Here is a 22,262-nt window from a genome sequence, read left to right as displayed (position 1 = left end):
AACTATATCCCTTCCAAACACACCTGCCTTTGAAAGAGATTTTAGGCCTTTTTCACTAAGATGGCCTAACCTTTTGTGCCACAACTCTGATTTATCATTTTGTGTCACCAAGTATGCAGTGTTGTTTTCAATAACAACATCAGAGGTTATAGTATAAATTCCATTGATCTTCAATGAGCTGACAAGAAGTTTCTGATTTTTAATTATATTTGTAAAACCATTTCTAATTTCAACATCAAGGAGATTAGATTCCTTCTAAGTGCTGGAACATACCTAGTATGATTCAGCCTTAGAAACTGACCATTTTTCAATTTCAGAATAATGTTACCAATTTCCTTTAACTTTGTAAGACTCATTATTCCCTAGTTTTACAAATCCTTCATTAAAAATGGAGAAATTAGAAAACCAACTGATATTGGGACTCATATGAAAGGAACAACCTGAATCAAGAACCCAATCTTGATCAGGTTTTTCTGATGAAGAAACATATACTACCCCAATATCAGCATTTGCTTCCTTATAAGAAGCAGCAATAGCAGAAGTACCATTATCATTGTTGGACCCTTTTCCTAAATCATTTGCTTTCTTAAAACAATCTTTAATTAGGTGTCCAACTTTTCCACAATAGTAACATTTTCGATTCTTAGCCTTCCCTTTGTACACTTTCTTATCCTTTCCTTTGTTATTCCCCCATTTCTTCTTACAGAAGTTTTTATCCTTATTTTGATAGCCTTGACTGAAGTTATTCAAGGCCTTTGTTGGGAATTTAGAATTGGATGAGGCCTTTTTAGCATGAAGAACTTCATTTTGTTCAGATTTAAGTTCCAATTCTTTGTTCCTGAGAGAGTCATGGATTATTTCAACAGTAAGATCACTCCTACCATATTCTAAGGCATTTCTAATGTCCTTATACTTATCTCCTAGGGCATTAAGTAGACCAACTACTTTCTGATCATCAGAGATCTTTTCCCTACATGTAGTTAAGTCTTGAATGATCTTATAAAACCTATCCATATTCTCTTCTAGATCTAGATTAGGTTCAAGCTTATGACTGAAAAATTGTTTCCACAAAAAATATTTATTGGGCATAGACTTAGTAATATATTGTTTTTCTAAGGCTTGCCATAGTTCTGCAACAGTTTCAGTCTTTCCTACCTTCCTAATTATAGAATTAAACAGTTGAAGAAACACAGTACTCCAAGCTAATTTATCTTGTTCAGTCTTCCTATTCTCAGATAGGGTTTCAGGCCAAGATTCATCAATAGCTCTCACACATTTTAATTACATTAAGAGTGCTTTCATTTTCTGGCACCAGAGACTAAAGTCTCCTTTGCCATCCCAGTTCTGAACATCTATCTTAGTAGTCATGCTGTGCAGAAGTGTACTAATTTTCAAAAAAGGATTCAGGCAAGAAATCAGAAATTAATGTACAATTGAGAAGTACAATATCAAAGTGTTCACACTCAGTAGACACTTATAGCCAGGGTTCAGATCATACATTAACAGTCAGGAATACAAATTTGTACACAGAGTATAAACACTATATGAGTATCACTTGGAGTACAATTATTTTCAACAGTTCAGGAACACGTTTCAGAGAGTACACCAAGTACTATATATGATACAGTATAGAAAAGAAATAGCGTAGAAAAATCCTAATGGATTTCCCTAAACCGAACCTTGATTCCCTCAGATTCTAGGGGTCTCTCAGGAATCCCTAGACAAAGGAGAATCGAGGAGGGTTTTCAGGAATCCCTAGGAAATTTGTTTTAAAGAATGATTTAAAAAAAAAAGATTTCCAAAAACAAATACGAAATAGTTAGGGTTTTCGTTACCAATTGCAGACAATATATAAGATGCTCAATGAATACCACAGACCAACCCAAGGCTCCAGTTGAAGGATCCTTACACATTGTAAAGATAACAAGAAAATTTTAGATCTAAAGATTTAAAAAAATGTATATAAATCGAAGAGTCACAAAAATAGATCGAAAATAAAAATTTTAGATTCTTGAAAACGAAGATTTCACATGCTTTGATACCACTGTCAGTCCCAGATAAGTATTTTTGTAACTCGGTTGACGATTAAATGTAAAAGAATTAAAATAATTTGCAAGAAATTAAGAACAAATCAATTTTCGACCCTAAGGCCCTGAGGTTTGGCTAACGCCTACTCCCCATTGAGCATCCATTAGGATTTTACTCGAATCTACTAGATCAACTCAAAACCCAGGGAAAGTTACAAGTTACAAGTACAGAAAGAACTCCAAGACTTCTGCCTCTCGAAATACACAAATCACCCTCAAGATTACAAAATATTCCACAAAGGAATGGATCTCTTCACCCTCTAAACATATTATCATAATTTCACTCAGAAATTACACTAGATTCATCACAGAAGATGAATATTCACACAGATCAGAAGAGGAACAGTCGAGAGATTGGGGTTAGGGTTCGAGAGAGAGTGACCCCAAAAGTGCTGATCCAACGGTTCCCAGTTTGCCAGGTGTCAACCATCCAGCCACAATCATTCTATAAGTAAAGTTGCATTTTAGAAACACGATTTCTCATTAATCTCGAACCTTCAAATAACTGAATCAAATAAGTGGGCCTTGTATAGCTAGTTGGATCATTGGGCTCAAGAATTGTAGCAGCCCAATATCTTCACACATATGAATTACTTTTAAGTATAGTTTAGACTATCCTCAAATATTTTATAACTGATGAACATGAAGGGCATACTTGCATGTATTTATACTTCCATTGAAGCATTCATTCAAGATGAGTACTTGGAACATATTATTTATATCCATGAAATATTATTGTCTGCTTGCTTTTTGTGACTAGTAAACAAACATACTATAGATTTGGATTAGAAAAATAAACATTGTTGGGCGTATAGTTTCATTTTCATCTGCTTAGAGAGTGTAAGTGTACCTCTGGATTACAATTAAAAAAATTTAATGTTCGTTACAAGGCCTAATTTTCACTTTGGGTCTCTAGAATTTCTTGCTTTATTTTATATAAGAGATATGCTTTATTATCATTATTTTTTAATAAATTTGAAGTCAGCAAGTGATTTCTTGACATAACATATTAATTACGAACACATAATAACAAGACCAACTTGGTCTGAACTGGTAAAGCTGAAACTCTCAAAAGGGAGGTCTGGGTTTGATCTACTCCAAGAGGTCTGGGTTTGACCTACTCCAACTTGGCAAAATAAGTTTTGAAATTGGCCAAACCTAGTCAACTCGGACGGTGGTTTACAATCGCTTTTCCAGTCAGAACGGCTGGTCCAGTACGAGCATTAACAATTATTGGACAACCAACATTTCCAGGGTCTTCTTAGGTGCTTATGAACAAAAAAAGGCGTATTTTGGTATATGGTAAAGCCTCAAATTGACAAGGATTAAAATCAGAATTTTAGTAGATTTTGATAAAATTTGATGAAATATGTGGTTAGAAAGTTGTCGATCCTATAAATATATTTTGTACACACTTTCAATGTCCATTTGTTACGCAATTGCTAGTGATCTCGAGGATCTATTAATTTTTATCATGTTTTCATGTTATAGGATTAATCTCAAGCTCAAGAAACACATTGGCAAATAATGGGGATTAAACAATGGAATGATTGAACTTTTTATACTATAAGCAGAAGATTCATAAACTTTTTTGGGGATAAAATGCTCTAATTAATAGAAATATTGATGAAATGCGCAACAAAATAAAAATATAACCAACCCCAATAAGAAAGCCTTACATTTAACTAAATTACTTAGCTTCTATTTGGTAAGAATTTATAAATGGTTAAATTTGGAAACAAATAGAGAAATTGCTATATAAGTGGATAATATTTGTGAGATCATTGAAAAGTGCAATAAAAATGAAGTTTGCTAATCTATAAATGACTTATAAATCACTTATAAACTAGCCAAACTGATGCTTAATTGCCACTAATTAAAATAATTAAGTAAATGATGATTTTATTAAAACTACATTTTTTAAATAAATACACCATATTTTAATTATATTGAAAGTCATTAACCTTTAGTCATTATCACATTTATATCCTAATTCTTCTTTCTTCATCACATTCTTATTTCTAACATTTCATCAAGTGAAAAATCTTTTCCTTAATCATGGTTTTTGTTCAAAAATATTGTTGATGTTCTTTAAAATGAGGGCTAAATATTTTATCACATTTTTGCATTATTATTTGTTTTTCTTATTTAAAAATACAATGGGCTAAACTATGTTAATTTTAGAATAAGAATTCAATAAAATAAATTTGAGACATAAATATGATAATGTATAAATGTTATAAATCCTTAATGCAGTTAAATTATAGTCTAATTATTAAACACTAATGATGTGAATATATTATCCTTAACTACAAGGTAATGACACTGACACCACAATATATTTGCTACACCGTATTTTAACAATAATAAAGTTCACTTCTTTGGCTAATTGTCAAATTTATGTCCTCAACTTTTTTCCGTTGTAGTCTTATCATTTGAGACACAAATATGATAGTTTATAAAGGTTATAAATCTTACATGCAGTTGAAATATAGTCTAATTATTAAAAACTAATGATGTGAATCTATTTGCCTTGAGTAAAAGGTAATGATATTTACACCACAATATATTTGCTACAAGGGTTGCACAAAAAAAATCACGAAATCGCAAATCGAATCGAAATTGTTGATTTGAAACTATTGGTTCGGGACCACATGAACCCACAATTTTTTCCCTCAAACCAAACCAAACTGTTTCAAAATGGTTTAGTTTAGGTTTCAATTTTAAAAAATCACACAAAATCGAATCAAACCATTTAAATTTTTTTTAATTAAAACATTAATTTTATTAACTTATAAATTTTATAGTTTTCACTTTTTAGAAAAAAAAATATCAATTTAGTAATACAAATTACAAACAATCCATTGAAATAATTATAGAAAGTAAATTAAGTTCATCATCATTGGCTATGATTTAACAAGTTTACAATACATGTTCTCACATAATATCTAAACCATTCTAAAATTATTCCCAAAGCATATGAAATGAAATGAAAAAAATATGTTTTCGACAATCCAAATCATTACTCAACAAAACTACAGGAGCAAATTACGTCTAAAGTTTCAGAAGCTCTAATATAAACTTTTAATTCCTAAACATTTGTCACTTGTCTGCCATTGCTGAATGAATAGCGCAGTCACATTTTGCCTGTTAATCTGCTAATTTTTACCCAAATCGCCTCTTTCTCTTTCTCTTTCTATTTCTATTTCGTAAGTTTCAGATTTTTCATTCAAGCAATTTTTCCATTACTCTAATTTTTTTTATTTGTTGTTTTTGAACTTATTTTACACTTATGAGTTGTATTTTGAATGGAAAAATGATTATTTGTGTGCCTAGATGATTAATGAACTTGTTGTGGTTTGAAAAAAAAATGAAGGACAAAAGTTATTGATTGTGTGAAAATGTTAAAATTCCCTAACTATTACTATTACCTTCTACTTTCATAAAATAGTTAGAAAATGAAATTCATCAATCTCCAATAAGCCTAAACTCTATCAAACTTGGTACATTTGAAGATATTCTGTTCAATCCTTATTTAACATCTTGCTAACATGACGAAAGGAGTTTTAACCAAACTATAATAATAGAATACTTTACATTTATCAACTGCTATGTAACAATTTGAAAGTCAAACAAGGAAAGGTAAATAAAAATGAAGCAAGATTTATTTGTTCTATTAACGTCTCTTAGCAACCAATTTTGAAAATAATTTATTCATGGGTTTCATTTAACATGTAACATTATTAGCTCGTTTAAACTTAAATGTTAGCTTTTTTTAAAATATATTACTATAATGTCGATAGGTAAATTGCGGATTAAAACCAAATCGATTCGAAAAATAAAATGGTTTGGTTTGGTTTGAAAAAATTTCAAACCGAATAAAATGATTTGAGTTGAAAATATGGCACAAACCACCCAAAATGAACCGCGTTTACCCGTATTTGCTACACCATATCTAACTTCTTTTAAAAAGGGAATGAGGAGCCATTGTTCAAGGAACAGAGAAGTAATCTCATTCCACTGTTGAAGCTGTTTTTTTCCTTTTTTTTATTCTTTTTCTTCTTTAGCTTACGTTGATTTTTACATGCTCCTTATTTTCGACAACCATACTTTAAGGCAACCATACTCCTTATTTTCAGATAAAAAGTAAGGCAATAAGAGTACAAATTTATTTCTTTTTGTTTTTCTTCTCACAGCTATCCCCTCCTTCCTATTCTCGTCTTTTTCTAATTTTCAGGCAAATGATGGATTTTTTTATTTTTTTTTTGGAAATTTTTAGTTTTTAAAGGGATGATGTTCCATCCGTTGATTTGGCCAACGGCGATGGTACAAAGCAATCGGAGGTGAAGAAATTGCGGGAGGCGGTGGTGGAAGGCGAGCCTTTGAGTTTGATATTTTCCCTTTGCACATGCTTCGTTTCGATTTAGTTGCTGATTTTTTCTTCTTTTTTCCCGCAATTTTTCTAATTATATTATCATTTTCTACTTTTTTTTTTATTTGCTCCTATAACTAATGCAGAGGGAGCGAAGTTGAATGAACCAGCGGGGAATTAAGGAAGGAAGGGCATTTGAAATCACTTGCTGGAACGTATAGGGAAGCTTCTTTCTCAGTCTTCAGTAAATTGACAATTTTCACTTAGTTTCATTACTTACAACATTGTTATAGTTGGTATCATTGTTATAGTTGGTGTGGTGGAAGGTTGTCATTCTTTTTGGGGTTATGCATTGGAAGGACTTTCTTTTTTATTCACGTTCTTAGCTGTATTTGTTAAGCTGATAGTGCAAGAGTTACTTGTTAAGCTATTTTCTTATTTGTTTCTTATGTAGGAATGTATACATACATATATATTATATATCAAATATGGTAAACTAAAAAAAATAAAAAATAAAATAGTTTGAATTTAAGAAAACCAAAGAGAATAAAAAAGAAATAGAAATGGAGGGAAAAAAATTTGCAGCTCCGCACTGTGCATAGTTTTCAAAGCCATTTGCAATTTTTTTTCCTTTCTTTTTTTTATTTCCACGCTTTCCCTATTTTTGTTCTCTTTTTACAGGGGTTTGAAGCTCAATTATTGAAACAAGGGTTTTTGGTAAGTAAATATAGAATTTGCTATGAATTGAATGTATGTTGGTTGATTTTACTGTGTGGTTCTAGGTCGATCTTTTTTTAGAGGGTATTATCATTTCGTTTTAATAGTTCCCGAAAGATTAATGATTTTATTTTGTTTTATGAGGCAAGACAAGAATTAAAGCAAAAGATGAAGTAGCTCTAATGGATCACTTGGGTTGGAAAAAAGCCCACGTATTCAGCCATTCAAGTTGGTGAGTTCTGATTTTAAATTTTCAATAATGTTTAGTTTTTTTATTTTCATTTCTTTTGTTGAAAGGTATATAGTGTACATTTCTTGTTTGTGATTATACTGTTGTTTTAGCTCATTGATGTTATCTCTTCAAAGTAGTTAGTCAAATAAGTACATAATTAAATACCTCGACATTGGTGAAAAAAATGTGGTAATCTAAAAAAATAAAAAATGAAATAGAAAAAAATGAAAAATAAACAAAAAAAAATCAATGTGTGCCCACTGTGCAGAGCATTGCTCCGCACAAAGCGGAGCGAAGAGTTTGGAGATGCCTCGACACTGATGAAAAAAATATGGTAATCTAAAAAAAAAACCAAATAGAAAAAAAAACGAAGAATAAACAAAAAAAAAATCAATGTTTGCGCATTACTCCGCACAAAGTGTGGAGTGGAGAGTTTGGAGTGCACAGAGTTCGGAGTATGGAGTTGCTCCCAACTTTGCCCAGACCATTGTTCTGCAAATTTGCAAATTTTTATTTTATTTTTTTTTTCCCTCTCTCTCTCCAACAATTATAACCATCTGCTTAACCTCTTCCAAATCACTTAACCAGCACCAAGGATGAAGATCGAGGTGAACAGAAACCCTAATAACCCTAGATTTCAAAAGGTCTTCCAAGCAAGGTATTTAAAATTATTGAATTTGCTAGGGTTGCTTTTGTTTTTCTAGGAAAAGTTCGTTGATTTTGTGTTTTATGTCTTGGAATATGAACATGTGGGAAAGCAAAGCCTTTGAAGGCGCCAAAAGCTGACAAAAAAGAGTACGATGAGGTATCAATTTACCGCAATAAATATTGAATTCGGATCACGTGTTCCGTCGCACATGCAATTTTTTTTATCAATTAATTAATTTGAAATATGGTCATCATCTAGGGAAAATAACGATATGTGAGTTTTGTTAATTTTTATTTATTGTTTCTTAATCTATTTTTTTTTTCTTTTTCTTGTTTTTGTATGATAATAGGATTTGTCTTCTTGATAATGGATATTTTCTTTAACCTTGAGCTTACTTAAGCTGATATTATCTTAGTTATCTTGGGTATCTGCGGCTACCCAATATGTGGTTTTTGGTTTTGAAATAAATAACTAGCATCAGAATCAAACAAGAAATTCCAAACATCTTAAACATCAAGGCAACCAATAAACTTCTGGGTTTGAAAGGCTCTCTATGAGCAGAGACTCAAGAAAATACATTTTCCTTCCCGCTTAGTTTCTGATTTGGATCATTTTATTTCTTTTAAAATTCTAAAGTTAGTCTAATCACAGATTGCGCCTGGTCAACATTCTTTTTTATTTCATTGCTAATTTGTTACATCAACTAGAAAATTTAACTCACCGGTAGGTACTTTCCCAGGAAATGTGTCTAGGTTCATGAAATAAGACTAGAAAGTTTTACATTGATTTTCAACCTGCCACAACTCTATTGTATCTTATGCGTAGTTTTACAGAACCATGCTTATATGTAGCCATATTGTTGAGCTGTATAACCTAATTTGTTATCATTGTCATATTGGTATAGTTTTTTATTACGATCATTCTATTGTTTGTTAGCTTTTTAATGCTTCTAACTTGTAACTATGATTCCACCCTGTCCACCACAACTTTTGAGAAATAAAAAGAACAAAAAATAATAGTATTTGTTTTGTTGTAATCTTACATTCTTTGCCGAAAAATTCTTCTGGGTTGGGGTAGCATCCTGGAGCTCAAGTTTCTTATCTATGTTACTTCAATCCTCATTATTTGAAACATGTTGGCGGTTTTGTAGAATGACAAGACTTTTCTTCAGAAGAAGAAGGAAGAGGAGAAGGTAAAATTTATTTATGATCTAGCGCACGCTCCCATTATTCACTAAAACAGTAATGTAAGGAATGTAAGGAACAGGAGAAAGTAGAATATATTTATGATTTAGAGCACGATTAGAATCGGGGCCCTGCAAATCTCTAATTGAACGTATTTTTTTCCCAATTTATAAGAAGGATAAAGTTTATGCATACCTTAAACCTATAACAAAAATATCATTAAATTTTTCTATTGCAAGAAATATTCATTTGAATGTCATTCTTATTAGCTTATTTTATTTCTCATTCAATTTAATATATTATTCTCTATATATTTGTTACATTTAATTCTCATAATATGAACGTATGAGATTTTTGATTGGAAAGCTCTCCTTGAATATACAAAATATCTTGAAGCATAGAGATGTTTAGCAAATGGCAGCTGTTCACGAAATTATTTCTTTCGATTTAAAACCCACCGCAAGTGTACGGTTCATTAACAAGTAGTAGAATGGATTATGAGTCCAAATATCAATCCCACGAGAATTGAATTAGTTCAAATCAACCTATTATGACCTTAACCGAAACACGAAAGTAAGATGTATGTGTTGTGAATTAACTAAGGAAGATGTGAATTATGATGCATTTATGAGTGAGAAACTTATACTAAATGCAAAATGAACTGGATGCAATCTACAAGAATTTAGGGAATTAATGAATTACTAACGCACTAAGATCACGAATTCCCAAGCAACACCTGTTCAACTTTTATTTATGCAAATTTGATACACATTCCCACCATTGATGAATCAATATTCCTATTTTAATTTAGCAATCTCTCTCGAGCAATGCCAAACCTACCCTAATATATCCCTATGACAAATACTAACATACAGGAACACATGTAATTTCATGAATATTCAACAATCCACACGAGGCATAGAGGTATATTTATATCCCCTATCGGACCCTATGATAATTTATACCATGTCGAGCCTATTCTCCTTCTCTCAAATGCATAAAACAGGCCACCAAAATCATATAATTACCATGTCCCAAGTTTGATTGCTTCGACACTCAAGTTTAAAATAGGTTACTTGCCTCGCCTCAAAGGTATAGTTTCCTCAACCAAATGTCTAAGGGTTTTTTTTCATGTTTTTGTCTTCTTTTTTTTTCTCACTTCCAATTTTTTTTATTTTTTATATATCATATTCTCATTTGCTTTTTGTATAACCTACGTAACGAGTTTTAGGACGGTGACTTCCAAACCAATTGGCTTTAGGGCATCAGGTTTTTAGACCCTTGCAAGCTTATTCACTCGAGTTATAAAGGCTCGATCAGATGACTTTTTTATTAACCCCTTTCCCTCTTGCTTCCTTAGGGCACCAGATTTTAAAATATCCTTACTAGCTTACTTGCTCGAGTCATAAAGGTATGAAAAGAAGTGTCTTATTCTCACAATTTAATTTTATGCTCTTATTGTTCTAAACATTTAGTTTTCAAAACCATCCTTCAATTTAAGATTTTCACCTAATTTTTGCCTCACTGGTCTAGGCAGTCCACACAATAAAATTTCATGTACGGAGCCCCCGCTTATCTCAGTGCTCCCTATAATAGCTCAATCAATTCCAAACTGTCTTAAGGAGATTTACGTGTTAATTCAAAAAAGGGTTATCATTCAATTCCTACTTTATGCTCAAAATCCAATCATTCACCTAACATGTCAAGAATGAACGGCGTGCATAGATAATGTCAAGTATTGCATCACAAGTATTGGTTAATCTATTCAGCACTATATTCAAAGTTTATGAATTATACCAATCCAATAATCACATCATAGTCAACAAGGCTATCAAGCCCACACAGGCATGCAAAAGTATAATCAACACTCACTCATCAAGCATGCATCATGCAACAATTAGTCAATAATAATGATGGACTGTGAAAATGTAAAATAATTACATGCCGACTATTTGTTTTAAATTATGCCACCATCCCCTAAACTTATACAGTACATTGTCCTCAATATAAGAATTAAAGTTGAAATGGCATAATTTAAAAAGAAAAACAAGAATACAAAATAGCAAAATGAGGTAAACAAGACTCTCCTGATCAATACGGTGGTTGTGATGGAAGGTTGGGTCCTGCAGCATCATCTCCAGGAGGGGGAGGAAGGCGGGATAAAATCTCTCTCAATATGTCAGACTGCTGGGTCTGCTCCACCTGCATGGCCTAAACCCTGGTCTCCAAACTCCCTAAACAGTCCCATGTCTCATTCACTCACCACTGTATACTATCCATCCTACTTACGTACATTCCCAATCGTCCTCAAAGGTACTCATCTCTCTTTTCGCTACAAAGGACTCACTACTAGCATTGGATGCGAAGTTTCTTGTGATTGCCATATCATTCTGCACCTGCTGAATGGTGGTACTCATTGCTCCAAATGATTGCTGAAGACTCTGCATGTCTCGACTGTGTCCTATCATAGTAGCAAACATCTGCCTCAATAACTAGGTATCAATGTCAACCGGTGGTAGAGGAACTTGTGGCATCTCGAAGTTCTCAGCTGCTTGTTCTTCCTCAGCCTGTTGCTATCGGCGTCGCTCGTTTTCTAACTTCTATTGATGTTTAACCCTGGCTCGGTTCTGGGCCTCTAGTGTGAGGCGCTTGATATAGGGACTTAGCTTTTTTGTGCTTCCCCAGGCTGGACTTCTATACCTGTAGCTTTACATATCCCACTTATCAAACTTGGGAAATCAGCGAGGTGTGTCTGTCTCCCCATGTACCTATAATCTGTATCTGGTTGTAGATGTATGTGGCCAAGTCAATCTTGTTTCCCTGAACCAAATGATAGATAAACCTTACCTTTTGATTTGTGAATGTTGTCCTGTGGGATATGGGCTCGATGTTGTGGCATATGAATAACCATAGGATAGCTATAGATGGAGTGAGATCAATTTGATACCAATCTGCAGTCGGTAGAGGCCAAGCATTCTCACATCCCAATAATACTTCTGCAACCTCAATCCAATTGAAATTATGTGGGATCGGAACCACATTATTCCAGGTTAGCTGATAATAGTCATGAATCACTTTTGGTGAGAACATAATCCGTTTACCCCAAATCCATGTTTGATGTAGATGATCTGACCCAGGAGTGTCGATTTCTATATTGAAGTTGGCTTAGAACTCCTTCACCAGATTTTCATACACTGGATGCGGTCTTTCAATTACTTTCTCCCAACCACAGTTGTGGATTAAATAAACTAATTCAAAATTGGGAAAATCTTCCAACTTAACTGGCCTTTTGGGGATGAGTGTCCACTCATGAACAACATTGGCGTAACAGGCTGCTGTGTCTGAGGATAGAAATCTCTCGACACCCCCTTCGGGCTCTCTAGTCCGGGCTGTGCCAGATGCGGAACCAACCTTCTCCTTTCCTTTTGATGTTCTCTTTGGCGACATTCTGTAAAGATGCACAAGATGCTCATGAGAACGAAGTAATGTAAACGGAATGCTAGAACGGCAAGAAAAGCAATTAGAAGTCACAAAACCACCCAAACTTGCTTCAATATGTGTGTGTTTGTGCATGTGGTATGCAAACTTCAAGAAAACATGCTCAAGAACGGATAAGGAATGCAAAATAACAACATACACACAAGCTTAGCTCAAAACATCCAAATTGTGTCAAGTGACCCATGATCAACCAAGCATTTTCACACCCGGACATCATCATGAAAAATCGAATTTTTCCCTAGAAACCTCTGGCCATATGAAAGTACGTAGTGTGGAGTGATACATATTCAAATTTCATGCCCATTGAATATCGTACGGGTACCTAACTTAAGGGAAGAAGTGGGTGCTGTAAAGTGACGTGAACCTAACATCGGTGCCTACAGGTGCGTGGTTGGTGAGTGAGTGCTTCCAGCTCAATTTCTATGGCATTCAATCACAATGTGTATGTTAATCTATATATTCAGATTGTCAAATGCAGGATTCCACATAATGCATAACAAACTTCACTTAAGCATTTTATCGAACATGTAACATGCATTCCTTGTAAACTCTACAAAATGCCAAAAATTTAATGTTCCACCAATTCATGACACAACCCAAGTTCAAAATACACAATCCATCGACAACCTATTGCCCATTTTCCACAATCATGCTCATAAAATTCTCGGTTCATCTCGAACCGAACTAAAGAAATCATAGAAGAAAAGGAATGAGAGAATGTACCTTGAATTTGCAATGAACGTGTAGAGAATTGACTTAGGGTGCCAATGGGATGAAGAATGCTGTGTGCAATACGAGTGTGAGTCGTGTGTGAGTGTGGTGTGTGAGAGTGCATTTTACCGTGTGTGTCGGTGTGAGGGTGCGTGTGTTTGTGCGTAGAGAGAGGGGGGAATGATTGAGAGTGACTCGGTCATGGCTTAAATCCATGACTGAGTCACTACTATGCGCTCGCATAGTTATATCCTATGCGGTAGCATAGTGATAAAATTGTCCCAATTTTTTTTCTTCGGTTGATGTCTATGCAACCGCATAGACATAATGTCTATGCGATCGCATTGACAATTTTTTTTTTCAAATCTAAATTATGAAACAAAAACAAACAAAATCAAAATTACAATAATAACCCCCAAAACACAACGTAAATAAAATATTTCCCCGAAGTTGGTTTTCAATTAAAAATTTGACTCGACTAATATCATTCCTGAAAAATTTAGAAACTTCCAATTCAATGGAATATGTGCTTGCCGAAGGACTTAGCACCAAAACCAATTTATGGAATAAACTTGAAACGCATTCCGAATTTTTTTTTGAAGAACGACTTTGTGCATCGACATGCGTGACTTCGCACTCAATCCCCCAAAACAACTTCAATGAACTTGACTCATGTCGCCTTATGTGTGTAATGCTTAGACTAGTATGAGTAAAAATCGATGTCCTAACAAAAAAATGCAAATGCGAAAATTAAAAAATTCCTAAAATAATGTGAAAAGTAAAATAAATCGAAGGATACAGTGGGTTGCCTTCCACCCAGCGCTAGGTTATAATCGATAGCTCGACTTTACCGTATTGTGTCATTCTGGTGGTCTAAGATAAATGGTAGACTTTTCCTTTGAGAAATTGCCATTCCAATAGTGCTTCAAACGTTGTCCATTGACCTTAAATGTCCCCTTACTGCCATAAGTGATCTCAACTGCCCCATGTGGAAATACCTGTGTCACAGTATAGGGACCAGACCATCTCGATAATAGCTTTCTTGGAAACAGCTTAAGCCTAGAGTTGTAGAGTAACACTTTTTGCCCCCTTTAAATTCACATCTCTAAATATGCACGTCATTCCACTTCTTGTTGCGTTCTTTGTAGAGTCTTGAATTTTCGTAGGCCTCCATTTCGAGCTCATCTAGCTCATTAAGTTGTAATAAACGTTTTTCACCCCTGGCCTTCAAGTCCAAATTCAATTTCTTTATTGTCCAATAAGCATGGTGTTCTATCTCAAGAGGTAAGTGGCATGCCTTCCTGAAAATCAGTCGATATGGTGACATCCCTATAGGAGTCTTGAATGCAGTCATATAGGCCCGCAAGGCGTCGTTCAGCTTCTTAGACCAATCTTTTCGTGAAGAGCTTATTATGACTTCAAGTATTCGCTTTAATTACTTATTGGACACTTCAGCCTATCCGCTGGTTTGAGGATGATATGCAGTGGCTACACAATGTTTAACGCCATATTTAGTCAACAACTGTTCAAATTGGCGATTGCAGAAATGTTTGCCCCCGTCACTGATTATAGCTCTCGGTGTGCCAAAGGGGTGAAAATATTTTTCTTTAGAAAATCAATCACAACCTTCCCATCGTTGGTAGGCAATGCAATGACTTCCACCCACTTCGATACGTAATCCACAGCCACCAATATGTACTGATTAGAGAATGATGGGAGAAATGACCCCATGAAGTCGATCCCCCAAACTTCGAATAGTTCCACATCCAAAATACTATTTAGAGGCATTTCATTTCTCCTAGATATATTCCCGATGCGTTGACATCGGTCACACATTTTCAATAATTCAAAGGCATCCCTAAACAACATAGGCCAGTAAAAACCTGACTGAAGGATCTTCGCCGCTATTTTTAAAGCACCAAAATGCCCTGCGTATATAGATGAATGACAATGTTCTAGTATTAAGGGCACTTCTTCCTCAGGTATGCAACGATGAACGATTTGATCAGTTCCTCGCCTGTATAGAATGGGATCCTCCCAGAAATAATACTTCAATTCAACGTAAAATTTCTTCTTCTGATGACTTGAGTAATCTAGCGAACGATAGACCTGGCTAAGTAGTTAACTATGTCAGTATACTAGGGTGCCTCTCCCACACCAAAAATTTGTTCATCTGGGAAGACATCATTGATTTCCACGGTTTCTATCTACTCTGTGGTCTCAAGTCGAGACAAGTGGTCTGCTACCAAGTTTTCACTGCCCTTCTTATCCCTGATTTTCAGATCAAACTCTTAAAGCAACAGTATCCAACGAATGAGATGTGGCTTGGCATCCTTCTTTTCCATTAAGTACTTGATGGCAGCGTGATCTGTGTAAACGATGACCTTTGACCCTACAAGATATAATCAAAATTTGTCAAAGGCGTAGACTACGGCAAGGAGCTCTTTCTTTGTAGTGGCATAATTTAATTGAGCGTCGTTCAAGGCCTTACTTGCATAGTAGATTACATGAAATATCTTATTTCTTCGTTGTCCCAATACGGCCCAAACAGCAAAATCACTGACGTCGCACATCAATTCAAATGGCAGGTTCCAATCCTATGTGATGATCACGGGTGCTGAAATCAACTTCTCTTTCAAGGTATTAAAAGCCATCAAACACTCATCTGTGAACTCAAATGTGGATTCCTTCATCAACAAATAGCACAGTGGTTTAGTAATTTTTGAAAAATCCTTTTTGAAGCTTCTGTAGAACTTGGCATGCCCAAGGAAGCTACGAACACCTTTCACTAATGTTGGTGGCGGTAATTTCTCGATCACCTGAATCTTTGCTCTGTCCACCTCAATATCCTTTGCTGATATTCTGTGTCCCGACACGATGCCCTCCTGTACCATAAAGTGACATTTCTCCCAATTCAATACCAAGTTGGTCTATGTACACCGTTGTAACACAAGACTCCGATGTTCCAAACACTCATCAAACAAAGACCCAAACACTGAGAAGTTGTCCATGAATACCTTGATGAATTTCTCAATCATATCAAAAAAGATAGCCATCATGTAGCGTTGAAAGGTGGCAGGGGCGTTGCACAAACCAAAAGGCATCCTACGGCATGCAAAGGTACCGTAGGGGCATGTGAAAGTTGTCTTCTCCTAGTCGTCAGGTGCTACTGGAATCTGATTATACCTGGAGTACACATCCAAAAAATAGTAATGTGAGTGCCCTACTAGTCTCTCCAACATTTGATCAATGAATGGTAGTGAAAAATGATCCTTTTGAGCAGTAGCGTTTAGTTTGTGGCAATTGATGCAAACTCTCCATCCAGTCACTGTTCTTGTAGGAATCAACTCATTTTTCTCGTTCTGCACTACTGTGACACCTCCCTTCTTTGGAACAACCTGCACTGGACTGATTCATGCACTATCTGATATTGGGTAGATGATACCTGCATCGAGCAACTTCAATACCTCAGCCCTAACTACTTCCTTCATGTTTGGATTCAATCTCTGCTAACCATCAATGCTTGGCTTGAAATTTTCCTCCATGGATATTTTGTGCATGCATGGCGACAGGCTGATCCCCTTGATATCTGCAATTGACCATCTAATGGTTGTTTTATTCTCCCTCAGCACCCGAAGTAGTCTCTTTTGCTCCACTTCACTGACAGTATTTGAAATAATAATCGAGAGTGTAGAAGACTCCCCTAAGTAAGCATATCGAAGGTGTGGTGGCAATTGTTTGAGTTCTAACTTGGGAGGTTGCTGAATAGATGGCACTGACTTTGTAGTCCCAGTTCTTCGAAGTGACGTTTGCGCATGTATGGTAGATTAGTTTCCAAAAACCATGCACATGTTTCGATCTCATTGGAATCAATGTGAGTGGATTGAAAATGTGCAATGCATGCCTCGTATGCATCAGAAAGATGATGTAGCCGAAATGCATCTTGAATTATTATATCAATTACCTCGATTTGGAAGCAGTTGTCTGACTCAGTGGGAAATCTCATTTCCTTGAACACGTTGAACGAGATATGTTCTTCTCCAAGCCTCAATATAAGTTATCCTTTCTAAACATCGACAATCGCTCTTCCAGTAGCTAAAAAAGGTCGCCCAATATGAGTCAAACATCTTTATCTTCCTCCATGTCTAAAATGAAAAAATCTACTGGAAGTATAAACTTTTCTACTTTTACCAACACGTCTTCAATGATCCCTCTTGGATGTGTAAGTGATCGATCTGCTAACTGTAAGGTCATTGTTGTAGCTTTAGGTTCTCCCAAGCCGAGTTTCTTGAAAATAGAGAGAGGCATCAAATTAATACTCATACCCAAATCACACAAAGCTTTATCAAAATGACAATTTTCAATAGTGCAAGGTACAGTAAAACTCCCTGGATCATTTAGTTTTGGAGGCAGCTTTTTCTGGATTCTGACAATGCATTCCTTAGTTAGCATCACTGTTTCATTTTCTTCTATCTTTCACTTATTAGAGAGGATATCCTTTAGGAATTTTGTATAACTCGACATCTGAACAAGTGCCTCAACAAATGGGATGTTGATGTGTAGTTTCTTGAAGGCTTCAAGAAATTTACTATATTGTTGATCCAATTTGTGCTTTTTTAACCTCTGCAGGAATGGAATAGGTGGCTCATGAGGGTTGATAGAATTGGTAGCTGTAACCCGTGATGTATTAGAACTCTTCTTGGCAACATCATCTGTTGTTTGTTCAGTCTGTTCCACACAATCTCGTCATCTGAGGTAAGCGCTGATTCCTTGCTAACTGCCGGTCTTTTTACGTGTATCTCCGGTAGTTGTACTCTACTTCTGGTTGTTATAGCTTTTGCGTGTTCCTTAGGATTGATTTTAGTGTTGTTGGGTAGGTTTCATGGTGGTCTACCTGTCATGGATGTTGCCATTTGTCCCATTTGCGTCTCCAAATTTTTTATTGTAGCACTTTGATCTTGGAGAGTTGCGTCTGTCTTTCGCATAAACTGGTTGTTGGCTCCATGTACTAATTAGTCGTTATCATGAACTTCTCAAACATATCTTCCAATAGTAGCTTTTTATCCTGCTACTGAAATTAACCTTGTGGTCTATTTTGATTTTGGTTACTCCACGAGAAGTTTGGGTATTTTCTCCAACCCTGATTGTAGGTTTTCGAATGTGGATTGTTCTGTTGACGTTGACCCCAGTGCACAAAATCTGCATATTCGATCCCCCGTGTGAGAATTGGACAGTTGACAGTATTGTGGTCTGCTCCACATTCTTCACAGCTTGGCTTCTTAACTTGTTTTGCATTAACGGTCTGTGAAAAGCTCTCAACCTTATGGAACAAGAGTCTATCTTTGCGGATAATGCTGAGTATGTATCTACTTCATAAACTCCTGACGTTCTCTTCTGAACCACTCGATCTGTAGACCACATGTCTAAAGTTGTAGCCATTCTCTCAAACAGTTCCCATGCTCCGTCAATTGTTCTCGTGGAGATTGACCCATCGGATGATGCACCATTCTCTTGAAGGATGAAAGTAATCCAGTGTAGAAAAATTGGATTTATGTCTTTTTATCAAAGCCATGCTAAGGACACTTCCTTAACATATTTTTGAAACGATTCCAGGCCTCTTCAAATGATTCAGACTCACCTTGGTTGAATATAAATATGTCATGCCGCATTTTGCTACCTTAGCTGGTGAGAAGAACTTGGTGCAGAATTTGTGGGCTAGCTCGTTCCAAGTGGTGATGCTTGCGACGCGAAGTGAATCCAGCCATTCAAGTGCTATATCCTGCAAAGTGTGGAAACAATCGCAGTCTTATAGCATCGTCTGAGATACCTTGGTACCTAAAGTGTTGGCACATGTCCAGAAATCGAGATTTGTGTGTATGTGGATTCTCGTTAGCCATCCCGTGGTATTGATACCCATTCTGAAATAGCTGAATTACATTTATTTTCAGCTGGAAGTTTGGTTGCCCAAATGGAGGATACATAATGTTAGATTGACTCTGGACCACCAATGGTGCCATGAAGTCCCCAAGTATCATATTCCCTTCATCTTCAACCCCCGCGCCTTCGTTGAGTTGAATCACCGGACGATTTTGCTCGTTAGCCATCGGTTGTTGCTATTTTTGGTCTTTTTGAATTTGTTGTGCTGCTCTTGCTTCTCTTTGTCTATGACGAAATGTGAGATCGATCTCTGGATCAATGAGAACCAAAGCTCGATCAGGTGCTCTTTGCATACAAGCCCTAAGATAGCAAAAATAGCACAAAATTAAATTAAAGTAAATAATAAACTAAGTCTAGTAAACTAACTACTACTAATCTAGGTAAGTTCGAATTAGTGTCACAATAGATAAAAATTAAACTAAATTTCAATCCCCGGCAACGGCGCCAAAAACTTGTTCACGAAATTATTTCTTTCGATTTAAAACCCACCGCAAGTGTACGGTTCGTTAACAAGTAGTATAATGGATTACGAGCCCAAGTTTCGATTCCACAAGAATTGAATTAGTTCAAATCAACATATTATGACCTTAATCAAAACACGAAAGTAAGATGTATATGTTGTGATTTAACTAAGGAAGATGTGAACTATGATGCATTTATGAGTGAGAAACTTATATTAAATACAAAATGAGCTGGATGCAATCTACAAGAATTTATGGAATTAGTGAATTACTAACGCACTAGGATCACGAATTCCCAAGCAACACCCGTTCAACTTTTAATTATGCAAATTTGACACACATTCCCACAATTGATGAATCAATATTCCTATTTTAATTTAGCAATCTCTCTCGAGCAATGCCAAACCTACCTCAATATGTGATTCGACTATATCTCAATGACGAATACTAACATACAGAAAGGCATGTAATTTCACGAATATTCAACAATTTACACGAGGCATAGAGGTATATTTCTATCCCCTATCGGACCCTATGATGGTTTATACCATGTGGAGACTATTTTCCTTCTCTCGAATGCATAAAATAGGCCACCAAAATCATATAATTATGTGCACAATAATAATATGGAAATAAAACGTATAAATCATTCAATTCCGGAACATGTTCTTAAATATGTCAAATCTCCAAATCAAAAATTGTATTGCAAGGTTCATCGATCTCCTAGTACATGAAAAATCTAGCCTACAATGCTGAAAAGAAGAAAATACAAAAATAGTTGAAGAAACGTCATCACCCGAATCAAGTTTCAATCAATTCTTCAATTGGCGCGATGTTTTCCTCTTCGTTTTCTCCTTCAAAATCTCTCTTTTTCTTCTAAAATCGCCGTTCCCATCGTTCCGGTCGAGTTTTCATTTATATAGGACCCAAAGATTTTGTTTCCATCAGAGTTTCAGCGAAATAAGGAAACTGCAGAATCGGCCCCGAACTGTTCTATGCGACCGCATAGTACATTTCTATGCGGTCGCATAGAGTGAAAAAATTTGATAAAATATTCTCGGCTGCCTCTATGCGACCGCATATAGGGTACCAACTATGCCAAATTTCTATTTTGGTCCTTGAACTTTCATTCTTCTTCATTTTAGTCCCTTTGCAATTCCTTCTTCTTCCAATCATCTTGTATCACTTTCGAGTTTATACTTAGCATATTTGCATTCCCGGATTGCCTTTTAGTTCAACTTTGAATATTTGCATCCTTAGTCCCTGAACTATCACTTTTCTTCATTTTAGTCCTTTTTTGGCTCTTTTCTCCTGAATTCCACTATTTTCATGGAAACACCTACATAGCATAAATTCAACGAGATTAAGTCACATTTAAATATTTTGCTCATAATTAAGTCATGTTTGAAATCTAAATAAGTGTGCAAAAACACACTTATCAGCAGCTATATAAACAATGCAAGAGGTTTTTGCTTAGGAATTACTTTAATCCTTAAGGTATTATCTGCAAACTAAAAATCTTGAAACCATTTTTGTAGCATTTAGAACTCAGATGGAAAAATGCATTTTCCATTTTTCCCGTAACCTCTAGTGTTTTAATTTGGTAATTGTGATAGAGTATATTGTGAGACTTTAAAAGATATTAACATGTTACAAATTTTTTTTTATATTATGCAGAAATTGATGTGAATGTGTTATCTTTTCTTTGTGCTTTTCTTTGTGTGTGTGTGTGGGGGGGTATATATATATATATATATATTTCAGCATTTCTTCTTCTCTTCAATCATTAATGTTTACATCTCCAATTTCTTCCCCAGAATTCAAAAAATCTACAATTTATACGCTAATAGAAACTGAATAAATACAAAACTCGTGTAACGCACGTGACGACGACTAGTTTTAACAATAATAAAGATCACTTCTTTTGCTCATTGTTGCATTTACGTCCTCAACTTTTTACGTTGTAATCTTATCATCAAACCCCCGTTAATCAACGCATATTGTCAATTTTCGTCTAAATATGTGTAAACAGCATAAAAAACTTCAGCGATTACCAAAGGCATTTGTCTATGCCATTCAAAGTTTGCATTCTTTTCTTCTTTCCCAGCATCAATTCCTTGTCCATTCAGTTCAATATAGATTCGAAACCTTGCCTTCCAATCTACTATCTGTCTACAATTCTTCGCTTGCTTCTTATAATTTGGATCGTGTCCTCTCTCTTTTTCACTCATTTATATAAGTCGACTTTCAAATAAGAGTAAAAACAATAAATGTATAAGCTCGACAAAATAAATTTTTTCATTTAAAACCATGCTAACAGAATCTTTAGATAGAAGCTGACATTAAAAATAAGATGTACTAATTAATTGAAAATAAGAATGCAATGAAAAAGGATCGGAACACAGGTGCGACAA

At 35.2% G+C, this 22,262-nt stretch overlaps 1 protein-coding gene across 1 annotated transcript; it reads right to left on the bottom strand.

Moving 5' to 3' along the window:
• Positions 1-15,016: 15,016 nt before the first annotated feature.
• LOC111392381 lies at positions 15,017-16,941 on the bottom strand. Its single transcript, XM_023017714.1, has 5 exons — positions 16,918-16,941; positions 16,063-16,335; positions 15,835-15,842; positions 15,662-15,721; positions 15,017-15,467 (listed from the first exon to the last, which is right to left on the bottom strand). The coding sequence occupies exons 1-5, from the start codon at positions 16,939-16,941 to the stop codon at positions 15,017-15,019; spliced, it is 816 nt and encodes a 271-aa protein (XP_022873482.1).
• Between the last annotated feature and the right edge of the window lie 5,321 nt (positions 16,942-22,262).

Source organism: Olea europaea, unplaced genomic scaffold, assembly GCF_002742605.1.
Source record: "Olea europaea var. sylvestris unplaced genomic scaffold, O_europaea_v1 scaffold926, whole genome shotgun sequence".
Taxonomy (NCBI): domain Eukaryota; kingdom Viridiplantae; phylum Streptophyta; class Magnoliopsida; order Lamiales; family Oleaceae; genus Olea; species Olea europaea.
Note: the sequence above shows the minus strand (reverse complement) of the source record. Positions and strands in the feature narration are given on the sequence as shown.

Bases quoted from the DNA above. Each gene is read 5' to 3' on its own strand.
- LOC111392381 (XM_023017714.1), bottom strand. From the start codon at position 16,941: ATGAAGGAAGTAGTTAGGGCTGAG. The intron at 16,336-16,917 runs GTATTGAAGTTG...TTTATGGTACAG, and splicing joins AGGAAGTAGTTAGGGCTGAG to GAGGGCATCGTGTCGGGACA. The intron at 15,468-15,661 runs GTAGATAGAAAC...CATTCTATACAG, and splicing joins TCTCGACTTGAGACCACAGA to GCGAGGAACTGATCAAATCG.